This window comes from Desmodus rotundus, chromosome X (assembly GCF_022682495.2).
Source record: "Desmodus rotundus isolate HL8 chromosome X, HLdesRot8A.1, whole genome shotgun sequence".
In the NCBI taxonomy this organism is placed as follows: Eukaryota; Metazoa; Chordata; class Mammalia; order Chiroptera; family Phyllostomidae; genus Desmodus; species Desmodus rotundus.
The window spans coordinates 78053219-78064657 of NC_071400.1; the positions used below are offsets into that span (position 1 = coordinate 78053219).

At 44.7% G+C, this 11439-nt stretch overlaps 1 protein-coding gene across 1 annotated transcript; it reads left to right on the forward strand.

Moving 5' to 3' along the window:
- The first annotated feature begins 7675 nt into the window (after positions 1-7675).
- On the forward strand, positions 7676-9580 carry LOC112310294 (melanoma-associated antigen B16-like). The gene is made up of 2 exons (XM_053916954.1): positions 7676-7970; positions 8865-9580. The coding sequence occupies exons 1-2, from the start codon at positions 7676-7678 to the stop codon at positions 9578-9580; spliced, it is 1011 nt and encodes a 336-aa protein (XP_053772929.1).
- The last annotated feature ends 1859 nt before the right edge of the window (positions 9581-11439 follow it).

An 11439-nucleotide genomic window follows, 5' to 3' on the forward strand; every position in this document is an offset into this window, starting at 1 on the left:
AAGGGATCGCAGCCAGAGGCCACCTCACCCTTGGTATTCTGAGTCCCAGAAGGTGAACAATTTATTCTGAATAGATTATTCAGCAGAAGGAGCCCTATGCTCTGGAAGGTGTTATTGAATTATGTCTGAAGGGCAAACTCACCACCTCAAAGGGTTTTCCCAGGGTCCGAAGGAACCCTTGGGTGATCCTGAGCCATGCTAGTCTTATGAGACAACCAGTCACTGTCCCATGGTGTTCACTGAGAACTGAGGCCCTACTGTGATGGGCAAACTCAGGACAACGGGCAAAGTCCCAGGCCACTCCAGGCTTCCAGGTGATGAGCCCAAGGAGCACCATCTCATGTCTTTTTTTTCCTCAGCTGTCTCAATGAAAATAGGCCTTTTTTCTGGGGTGGCTTTATGTGTCACAAGGTGGGGGGCGACATCTGAGCAGTAGCCAAAGTAAATTCCTTGAGTGGGGGCTAAGTAAACACCTTGTCCCATAAGTCAGGAGCCAAAATAATTCTGCTGAGCCCTGCTGTCATCCCCGGGAGGCCCTGGGGACAGCTCAGTAGCAGAGATACCACCTTAACTGCCTGCTCCTTGTATTATGGGTGAAGATGATCTATGGAAGTGATGTCTGATCTCAGTACCTATAATTAGCCATGGGAAGGACCCTAAAGGAGGTGATGGGGACACCCACTCTACAACAGAATGTTCTCAACAGAACCCTGTCCTGCTGTCACACTTGGGGGAACTGTCGATGTGACACCCATTAATTCACAGCCTGTAGTCACAGGGATGGAACTGTGTAGTGCAAAGGAGTGATATCAGGTTAGCAGAGGGGAAGCATTTCATATACTATCAAGTTTCAAGGTGTAGACCTTGTACGGGTAAGGAGCTGACCATCCACTTGAGTGAGCGTGGGTCCCATGATACCTAACCTGCCCCTGTAGACATCCCTGCAAGGTTTCAGACGATGGCGGCTAGCAGGTTTTGTTTTTGATTTTTGGCATTTACAATTTTAGTTTCTTTCCTTTTTTCTTGTTTTATTTTTGTTATTGTTGCTCAAGTAGAATTGTCACTGCCCCCCCTCCCCCCCACTCCTCAACGCCCAAGCTATCCCCACATTCCAACCTCCATCCCACCCCTTCTGGCCTTATCAATGTGTGTTTTATACATGTTCCTTGATGACCCTTCTACCTTTTCTCCCATTATCGCCTCCCTGCTCCCCTCTGGTTACTGTCAGTTTGTTCTTTATTTCCATGGCTCTGGTTATGTTTTGCTTGCTCACTTGTTTTGCTGATTAGTTTCCACTTATAGCTAACATCATAAGGTATTTCTTTGTCTTTCACCACATGGCTCATTTCACCTAGCATATTACTCTCCGTATCCATCCATGCTATCTCAAAGGGTAGGAGCTCCTCCTTCCTTTGTGCTGCCTAGTAGTATTCCATTGTGTAAATGTACCATAGTTTTCTGATCCACTCATGTACTGATGGGCACTTAGGTTGCTTCCCACACTTGGCTCTGGTAAATGGTGCTCTTATGAACATTGGGCTGCAGAGGTCCTATTGAACTGATGTTTCAGGATTCTTAGGGTATAATTGCAGCAGTGGAATCGCCTGGTCAAAAGGCAGCTCCATTTTTCGTTTTCTGGGGGTGTTCCATACTGTTTTCCACAGTGGCTACACCAGTCTGCATTCCCAACAATAGTGTACTAGGGTTCCCTTTTCTCCACAATCTCACCAGCACTTGTTGTTTGTTCATTTGTTTATGATGGCCTCTCTGAGAGGTGTGAAGTGATATCATTGTGGTTTTAATTTGCATCTCTCTGATAGAGAGTGATGCTGAGCATCCTTTCGTATGTCTCTGGGCCCTCTGTATGTGCCCCTTGGGAACGTGTCTGTTCGGGTCCACGGCCCATATTTTAGTTGGTTTATTTGTCTTCCTGGAGTGTAGTTGTGTGAGTTCTTAATATACTTTGGAGATCAAACCCTTGTTTGAGGAATCATTTGCCAATGTATTTCCCTATAAGATTGGTTCCCTTTTCGTTTTGCTGCTGTTTTCTTTAGCCGTGCAGAAGCTCCTTAATTTGTTGAAGTCCCATTTTCTTATTTTTTCGATTATGTCCCTTGTTCTAGGGGCCATATCGGTGAAAATATTGCTGCATGTAATTTTAATTAAGTTGTACTTGTTTTCATTATCAAAATATTTTTTTTGTTTTTCCTAACTATAAAAATAACACATCCTTATGAGAAACATTTAAAATGGTACAGCCACGAATAACATCGAAAGAGAACATTCTCCAAAACCCCTCACCTCCAAGACCACCAGAGTAAATACTTTGGTGTGTTTCCTTCCAGAATTTTCTCTATGCGTACCCATTAATCAAATCAAATCAAATAAGTTGTTAAATAAAATAAAAGAATGTGTATTGCAACTCTTTCATTGAAGCATAATTCACGTATGACACTGTATTGTTTGGTTGTAGTGAAAATTTTGAAATGACATAAATGTCCATCAGTAAGCATATTTTACGGTGTCCTGAATTTTACGGTGCCTGTACAGTGGATATGCTGCAGCTACTAAGAGAGAGATCTATAGCGGTTGACCTTGACAGATGGCACAATATGTTGTTAAGTGGGAAAAGCAAGTTGCTTTTGCAAAGAAGTGTTCCAAAGCTTAAGCATTTTCCTCACCATTTTCGCTCTTTTTTGGTTACTTATATTTGGGTCAACGTGCAAATGCCAGACCAGCATGTGGAAGCCCTGATACTCATTCTCTGGGAAGTTTCTTCATTATTCAATGGGCACTTGCTATGAACCGGCTCCTGTCCACTAGCACTGTCTTGTGAAATTCTTGGCTACTGTGGGGTTGGCCCTGCGGACCAGCTGCACAAGGACCCCATTCTCCAGGGAAGTCTCCCTATACACCAGCTCAGTCCTGAGCCGTCCGGCACATTTATCTTCACCACCACCCCCTTACACGGAAAGAGTAAGACATGGAAATTCCGTCATGTCTGGCAGAATCTGGAATGACTTTCTTTACTCCCTCAGTGAAAAAACAAATTTTGGGCTCCATTTGAACCTTCATTTTAACATTGCTTATTTCGAATATATTTGTGCTACTTGACTTCCGTTTGTGAAGCAGTTAAAACATTTGCCTGTTTCTTAAGTTAAAAAATCACTAGTTTGAGATAACTTTTACATCTCTATCATAGTCAGCATTTTTTAGTTCCTGGAAAGTATTTTGTAACAATAGTAAGAGAGTACGACCAGTTATTAGTTGTTATAGCCGCTCTTAACAAATTAATACAACTTTAGTAGCTTACAAAACAGAAGTCCAAAATGAGTCTTGGGCTCAAATCAACATGTCTGCAGGGCAGCTTCCTTCTGGAGACTCCAGGAGAGAATCTGTTCCTTGTCATCTCTGGCTTCCAAAGGGTACTGGCAACCCCTGGCTATGATAGCATCATTATAATCTCTGTTTCCATCATTACATTGCTATCCCTTCTGACCCAATGTCCAGCATTCTTCTTCTTTTACTTATTTGGTTATTGTACTTATTTCTTTAAAAAATATTTTTGTTATTCAATTACAGTTGTCTGCCTTTTCTCCCCATCCCTCCACCCCACCCCAGCCGAACCCACCTCCCTCCCCCACCCTTCCCCTTGATTTTGTCCATGTGTCCTTTTAGTAGATCCTGTAATCCCCTCTCCCCACTTTCCCCTCCCCAGTCCCCCATGGATATTGTTAGATTGTTCTTAACTTCAATGGCTCTGGTTATATTTTGTTTGCTTTTTTTCTTCTGTTGATTATGTTCCAGTTAAAGGTGAGATAATACGGTATTTGTCCTTCACCGTCAGGCTTATTTCACTTAGCATAATGCTCTCCAGTTCCATCCATGCTGTTGCAAAGGGTATAAGCTCCTCTCTTTCTAGTGCCTAGAATTCCATCGTGTAAATGTACCACAGTTGTTTGGTGCACTCATTTGCTGATGGGCACTTAGGTTGCTTCCAGCACTTGGCACTTGTAAATTGTGCTGCTACGAACATTGGGGTGCATAGGTTCTTTCGGATTGGTGTTTCAGGGTTCTTAGGGTACAATCCCAGCAGCAGGACTGCTGGGCAAAGGACAGCTCCATTTTTAGGTTTCTGAGGAAATTTCATACTGTGTTCCACAGTTGCCTCACCAGCCTGCATTCCCACCAACAGTGCACTGGGGTTCCCTTTTCTCCGCATCCTCTCCAACATTTGTTTGTTGATTCGTTTATGTTGGCCACTCTGACAGGTGTGAGATGGTACCTCATTGTGGTTTTAATTTGCATCATTCTGATGGCTAGTGATGCTGAGCATCTTGTCATATGTCTCTGAGCCCTCTGTATGTCTTCCTTGGAGAAGTGTGTGTTCAAGTCCTTTGCCCATTTTCTGATTGGGTTGTCTGTCTTCCTGGAGTGGAGTCATGTGAGTTGTTTATATATTTTGGAGATCAGGCCCTTGTCTGAGGTATCATTGGCAAATATGTGTTCCCATACTGTTGGTTCTCTTTTTATTTTAATGCTCTTTTCTATAGCCATACAGAAGCTTTATTATTTTGCTGAGGTCCCATTGGTTTATTCTTTCCTTTATGTCCCTCGCTTTAGGGGACGTGTCTGTGAGGATGTTGCTGCGTGGAATGTCTGAGATTTTCCCTGCCAGTGTTTTCCTCTAAGACTTTCATGGTATTGCTACTTATACGTAAGTCTTTTATCCACCTTGAACTTATTTTTGTGGATGGCGTAAGTTGGTGATCACGTTTCCTTTTTTTGCACGTAGCTCTCCAGATCTCCCACCACCATTTGTTGAAGAGGCTATTTTTGCTCCATTTTATGCTCCTGCCTCCTTTGTCAAATACTAATATACCGTGAAGATTTGAGTTTATTTCTGGGTTCTCTATTCTGTTTCATTGGTCTATGTGCCTGTTTTTATGCCGGTACCAGCTGTTTTGATGACAGAAGCCTTGTAATACTGTTTGATACCCGGTATCGTGATCCCTCCTGCTTTGTTCTTCTTTCTCAAAATTGCTGCAGCTATTTGGGGTCGTGTATGGTTCCATATGAATTGCTGAAATGTTTGTTTTATATCTGTGAAATATGTCATGGGTACTTTAATAGGGATTGCTTTGAATCTATAAATCGCTTTGGGTAGTATGGCCATTTTGATGATGTTAATTCTTCCAATCCATGAGCATGGTAAATGCTTCCATTTGTTTGTGTCTTCCTTAGTTTCTTTCTTCAATGTTGTGTAGTTTTCTGAGTACAGGTCTTTTACCTCCTTGGTTACGTGTATTCCTAGGTACTTTATTTTTCTGGTGGCTATATCAAAGGGGATTTTTTTCCTGATTTCTGTTTCTGCTGTTTCATTGTTGGTATACAGGAATGCCTTTGATTTATGAGTGTTGACTTTGTGTCCAGCTGTTTTGCCAAATTCATTTATATTCGGTCAAGTAGTTTTTTGGTGGAGTCTATAGGATTTTCCATGTACACTATCATGTCATCTGCAAACAGTGACAGTTTCATTTCCTCCTTACCAATTTGGATGCTTTTTATTTTTTTTTTCTTGTCTGATTGCTGTGGCTAGGACTTCCAATGCTATGATGAATAGCAGTAGTGAGACAGGGCATCCTTGCCTTGTTCCTGATCCTAGTGGGAAAGCCCTAAGTTTTTGTCCATTGAGTATGATGTTGGCTGTAGGTCTCACATATATGGCCTTTATTATGTTGAGGAATGCTCCGTCTATTCCTACTTTGCTGAGCGTTTTTATCATAAATGGGTGCTGTATCTTATCAAATGCTTTTTCCTCATCTATTGATATGATCCTGTGATTTTTGTCTTTGCTGCTGTTTCTGTGATGTATTATGTTTACTAATCTCCGAATATTGTACCATCCTTGCATCCCTGGGATGCATCCCACTTGGTCATGGTGTATGATCTTTTGAATGTATTGCTGGATGCGGTTTGCCAATATTTTGTTGAGAATTTTAGCGTCAATGTTCATCAGCGATATTGGCCTGAAGTTTTCTTTCTTTGTTGTGTCTTTATCTGGTCTTGGGATTAGGATGATGCTGGCTTCATAAAAAGAGTTTGGGAGTCTTCCATCATTTTGGATTTTTTCGAATAGTCTGTGAAGGGTAGGGCTTAGCTCTTCCTTAAATGCTTTGTAGAATTCTCCTGTGAAACCATCTGGTCCAGGGCTTTTGTGTGTTGGGAGTTTTTGGATGACTGCTTCGATTTCGTCTGCTCTTATTGGTCTGTTCAGGTTTTGTGCTTCTTCTTCGTTCAGTTTTGGAAGATTATATTTTTCTAGAAATGTGTCCATTTCACCTAGGTTTTCAAATTTCTTGGCATACAGTTCTTCGTAATAATTTCTTACAACCCTTTGTATTTCTGTGGTATCAGTTGTAATCTCCTCTTCCATTTCTAATTGTGTTTATTTGGATCCTCTCTCTTTTTTTCTTGATGAGCCTATTTAAAGGCTTGTCGATTTGGTTTATCTTTTCAAAGAACCAGCTCCTGGATTCATTGATCCTTAGATTTGTGCTTTCAGTCTTTATGTCATTTAACTGTGCTCTGATCTTGGTTATTTCCTTCCTGTACTTGCTCTGGGCTGTCTTTGTTGTTCCTCGAGTTCTTGTAGGCGTGGGGTTAGGTTGTTTCTTTGAAATGTTTCTTTCTTTCTTTCTTTTTTTTTTTTTAGTTAGGCCTGTATTGGTATGAACTTCCCTCTCAGGACTGTATTGTACTTACTTCAATTACATTTTACAATCAGTATTATTTTGTATTACCTTGAGCTGCCCTCCATTGTGTTTGGACAATCCTATACTTTACAGTGTCCCCCATGATATTTCCAGTACCCACCTGACACCCTACATAGTTATTACAGTACTACTGACTACATACCCTATGCTCTGCTTATATTTCTGTGACAGTTTTATAACTACCAAGCTGTGCTTCCCAATCTCATTCCATCAACACCTGTCCCCCAACCTGCTTCCCCTGTGGCAACCAGCACTCTATTCACTGTATCAGTGAGTCAGTTTGTTGTTTGTTCATCTGTTTGTTTGTTTGTGTATATGAATATTGGTCTTAATACCTCACTTCATACACTGGGGTCTAGGAAGATGGCAGTTTTTGTCTCAAAGTGACCAGGTTGAGATCATCAGTGGAAAAAGTGAATAGCCAGTGCAGGATTCCATAGGGAGACAGGGAAATGACTGAAAGGAAATATGATTTGGTCCTGAGGAGACAGTCTTATTTAGCATGAGGAAGATGACACGGGTTCTATGAATGCCCCGGTAATGAACCTGAGTGGGCACTGAAGGGACCACTCTCAGAATACAAATGGCTCTACCAGGCACAGTCAACACCTGCATAAATTCCCTATTGTCATCGCTGGGAATTCTCAGCCTGGTTTGACCAGCACCATCTTCAGGAGAATTGAGCCTTTCTCCTTCTTGTCCTAGGGAGACAGAGCAACCAGGAGGTCAGTTGTAGCACTGCTGTCTGGAGAGATGAATGGGCAGGTGGCTTTTATTAGAGCCACCACCGTTGAGCTTAGCAGTTGAGGCCACTCACATCTTTCTTCTTTCCCTTAGGCAGTGATTCCCCTTTGCTTTCCTGTTCACACTCCTGATTACTGCCACCTACAAGCATTGTGATGGCTTCTCCTCAGAGGAATCTACAGTGCTCACCCACCGAATCCCTTCAGAGTGACAGTGAGACCCAAGGCCTGGAGGCTGCACAGTCACCTGAGGCGGTGGAGGAGGCCTATGTCTCCTCCGATCCTTCCACGCCTGACATTTTGAAGGTGGCTTGTGCTGCTTATGGCCCCAGTACTCCTGAGAGTCCTCAGAGTTCCTGGTCCTCCTCAACTGTCAGCACAGCCACCTCATCAAGCAAATCTAGTGAGGGGTCCAGCAGCCAAGAGGAGGAAGCTAGCGCCTCGGTAGCTAGCGCCTGGGAAGCTAGCGCCTGGGAAGCTAGCGCCTGGGAAGCTAGCGCCTCGGAAGCTAGCACCGGGGAAGCTAGCTCCTGGGAAGCCAGCGCCGGGGAAGCTAGCGCCTCGGAAGCTAGCACCTTGCAAGCTAGCACCTCGGAGGCCAGTGCCTCGGAGGCCAGCCCTGCGGAGGCCAGCGCCGCGGAGGCCAGCGCCGAGGAAGCCGGCTCCCAGGAAGCCAGCGCAGAGGAAGCCAGCGCCGAGGAAGCCGACTCCCAGGAAGCCGGCTCCCAGGAAGCCAGCGCCGAGGAAGCCGACTCCCAGGAAGCCGGCTCTCAGGAAGCCAGCTCCGAGGAAGCCGACTCCCAGGAAGCCGGCTCTCAGGAAGCCAGCACCGAGGAAGCCAGTGCCGAGGAAGCCAGCGCCGAGGAAGCCGGCTCCCAGGAAGCCAGCACCGAGGAAGCCAGTGCCGAGGAAGCCAGCGCCGAGGAGGCCGGCTCCCAGGAAGCCAGCGCTGAGGAAGCCAGTGCCGAGGAAGCCAGTGCCGAGGAAGCCAGCGCCGAGGAGGCCGGCTCCCAGGAAGCCAGCGCTGAGGAAGCCAGTGCCGAGGAAGCCAGTGCCGAGGAAGCCAGCGCCGAGGAGGCCGGCTCCCAGGAAGCCAGCGCTGAGGAAGCCAGTGCCGAGGAAGCCAGTGCCGAGGAAGCCAGCGCCGAGGAAGCCGGCTCCCAGGAAGCCAGCGCCGAGGAAGCTAGCGCCGAGGAGGCCGGCTCCTCGGAGGCCGGCTCCTCGGAGGCCGGCGCCGCGGAAGCCGGCGCCGCGGAAGCCGGCGCCTCAGAAGCCGGCTCCGAGGGAGCCGGCTCCGAGGGAGCTAGCGCCTCGGCAGCTAGCACCCCGGAAGCTACCACCTCAGAGGAAGGTCCAGACCCCAGGAGTGTGCTTGTAGATGCTCTAGAAGACAAGGTGACTTTGTTGGTGGATTCCCTGCTGGTCAAGTATCGCGCTAAAGAGCCAATAACCAAGGAAGAAATGTTGACGATTGTCAGCAAAGAGTATCAAGACCACTTCACTGACATCTTGCTGCAAGCCTCTGAGCGCATGGAGATAATCTATGGCCTCGATGTGAAGGAAGTGGATCCCATCCACCACTGCTATGCCATCGTCATCAAATTGGGCCTCACCTATGATGGGATGCTGCATGGTGAAAAGGACGTGCCCAAGACCGGCATCCTCATACTTCTCCTGGGGGCTATCTTCATGAAAGGCAACCGTGCCACTGAAGAGGAAGTCTGGAAAATTCTGAATGTGATGAATGTATATCGTGGGCAGAAGCACGACATCTTTGGAGATGCCACTTGTCTCATCACCAAACATTTCCTGGAGGAGGAATACCTGAAGTACCAGCAGGTGGCCAACAGTGATCCTGCACAATTTGAATTCCTGTGGGGCCCGAGAGCCCATGCTGAAACCACCAAGATGGAAGTCCTGAAGTATCTGGCCAAGGTTTATGGGTCTGACCCACGTTCTTTCACCTCTCAGTATGAGGAGGCGTTTCAGGAAGAACAAGAGAGATCTCAGGCCAGAAATGCCACAGCGGCTGTCGATAGTCATGGCCACTTCCAGTTCTAAGGCCAAAGCTGGCTGGTCCTCCCAGGCCTATGGAAGTCAAGAATAGTTTCCTCGTGCATTTTCATAGAATTTAGGTCAGCGATAGTGCTGATAGCCCAGTATATGCCCGTGTCTCTCTTTGATATGTGTAAGTTGAAAATCTGTTCTTTTGTTTGGTAACATGTTCAAATTACCGGGTTTTTTTAGTACACATTTAATTAGCTTTAAAATCTCTGAGTTTATGAAGACATTCCACCTATGTAATGCTTTAAGGAAGCCTTTGTAGTAAGAGTTTGGTTGTTTTTGAAAACTAAATGTGAAACCATCCGCCTTTCGTTGTCATCTGGAAAGAAAAAAAAAAAGGCATTGCGATAGCCATTTCCCTGTATAGGTATAAGAAATGAGCTTTGAGAAAGTCGGGACTGATCGAGAAAAATAGAAAAGAATCCAATTGACATTCAAATCTTGTCTTTCTTAAGCGTTTTAGTTCTTGTTGGGTAAAATTAAGTGATACTTAACCGTGTTTGCCTAGTTTTTTCAAGAAATAAATCTTAAGAAATTAGACCTCATTCTCTCTGGCTCATTAATCCCTAAAATTTTCATTGAGTGCCTGCCTTTTGGAAACACTGCACCAGTACTGGGAATGCTAGGATTTAAGGAATTCGGACTTGTTCATTGAATTATAATGGAGAGAAGCAATAATCCTTTAAGAACATGGTGTGATCTTCTAGTATCCAAAGGAGAAGTAAAAGGAAGGTGTGAGTAGGTAGGTGGACAGTTCATATGAAACTAAGTGTTAATACAGTTAGGCATGACAGTTGGGGGCTTTGGGACACTTCAAGTCTTTCAGTGGGAGGTGATTTTACATTGAACCGGCTGGGACGTCATGAACCAGGAGCAGACCTAGATTGTGTCTCTCAGGGTTGAAACTCAAAAGTCTGGAGTGTACACCTGCTGTTAATTCTTACTTTTGGATCCCGAGTAAGGCAGACACAAATTCTTACCTGTTATTGGAATGGAAGTTGCCCTGCCTCCCTGTGCCAGCACAATGGAATTCAGCGCAAAAAGTAGTTCTTTCATTTACATGCATCATCTGTAAGGAGTTTCTGAGAAAGAGAGATGATACTTCCTCGATTTCACACACTTTTCAACCACTGGGCTGGCACTGTGCAACGGCCTAGGAGAGCCAGGGCCCTCTTTATTCCAAGGAAAATTTAAGTAAGCTTTGTGTAAATTGGCAAATATTTTTAAAAGGCTGTATTTTTGGTTGTGGAAGATGAAGGAAAAGGGGAGAGGTGAAACACTGGAAAATAAAGAGGAGTAAAAAATAATTTGCAATAATAACCTACTGTCCTGCCTATGAATCCTTGTAATAAAAATTAGTGGGAGAGAAAATAATTGAATTCTGGAGGTAGGTATGGCAGTAACACAGACATCAGAGACTCAAAGAAATGATTAAATGGGAATATCTATATACTTTAGACAAATAATTTGTGAAGAATTGTTAAGGTAAAGGAGTCTGGGTTTAGGGTAGTAAGTTGGTGAAGTAACAAGGTTTGTTTATAAAGCTTTCTGGGTCCTAAATCACCATTCTCCACGGATAAGGATGCCTTCTGCCCTGGCATAGGGAGTGCAACTTTCACATGGGGGACTTACATACTGTTTTCACGGGGACCAAGGAGTGTCAGAGTATCTCTCCTGCACGAGTTGTTTCTCAGGTACCTTTAATTGAAAATAAACAATACACCAATCAGACAAATTTGGTGGTGAAATATTCTGAATCCTTATAAAGGGCAGATGGGAGGGAAGGGAGGAGCTGGTCCTTGACAGAAATGCTGGGAAATTTGATTTCCATGCAGCTGGAGAAGACATTCCCACAC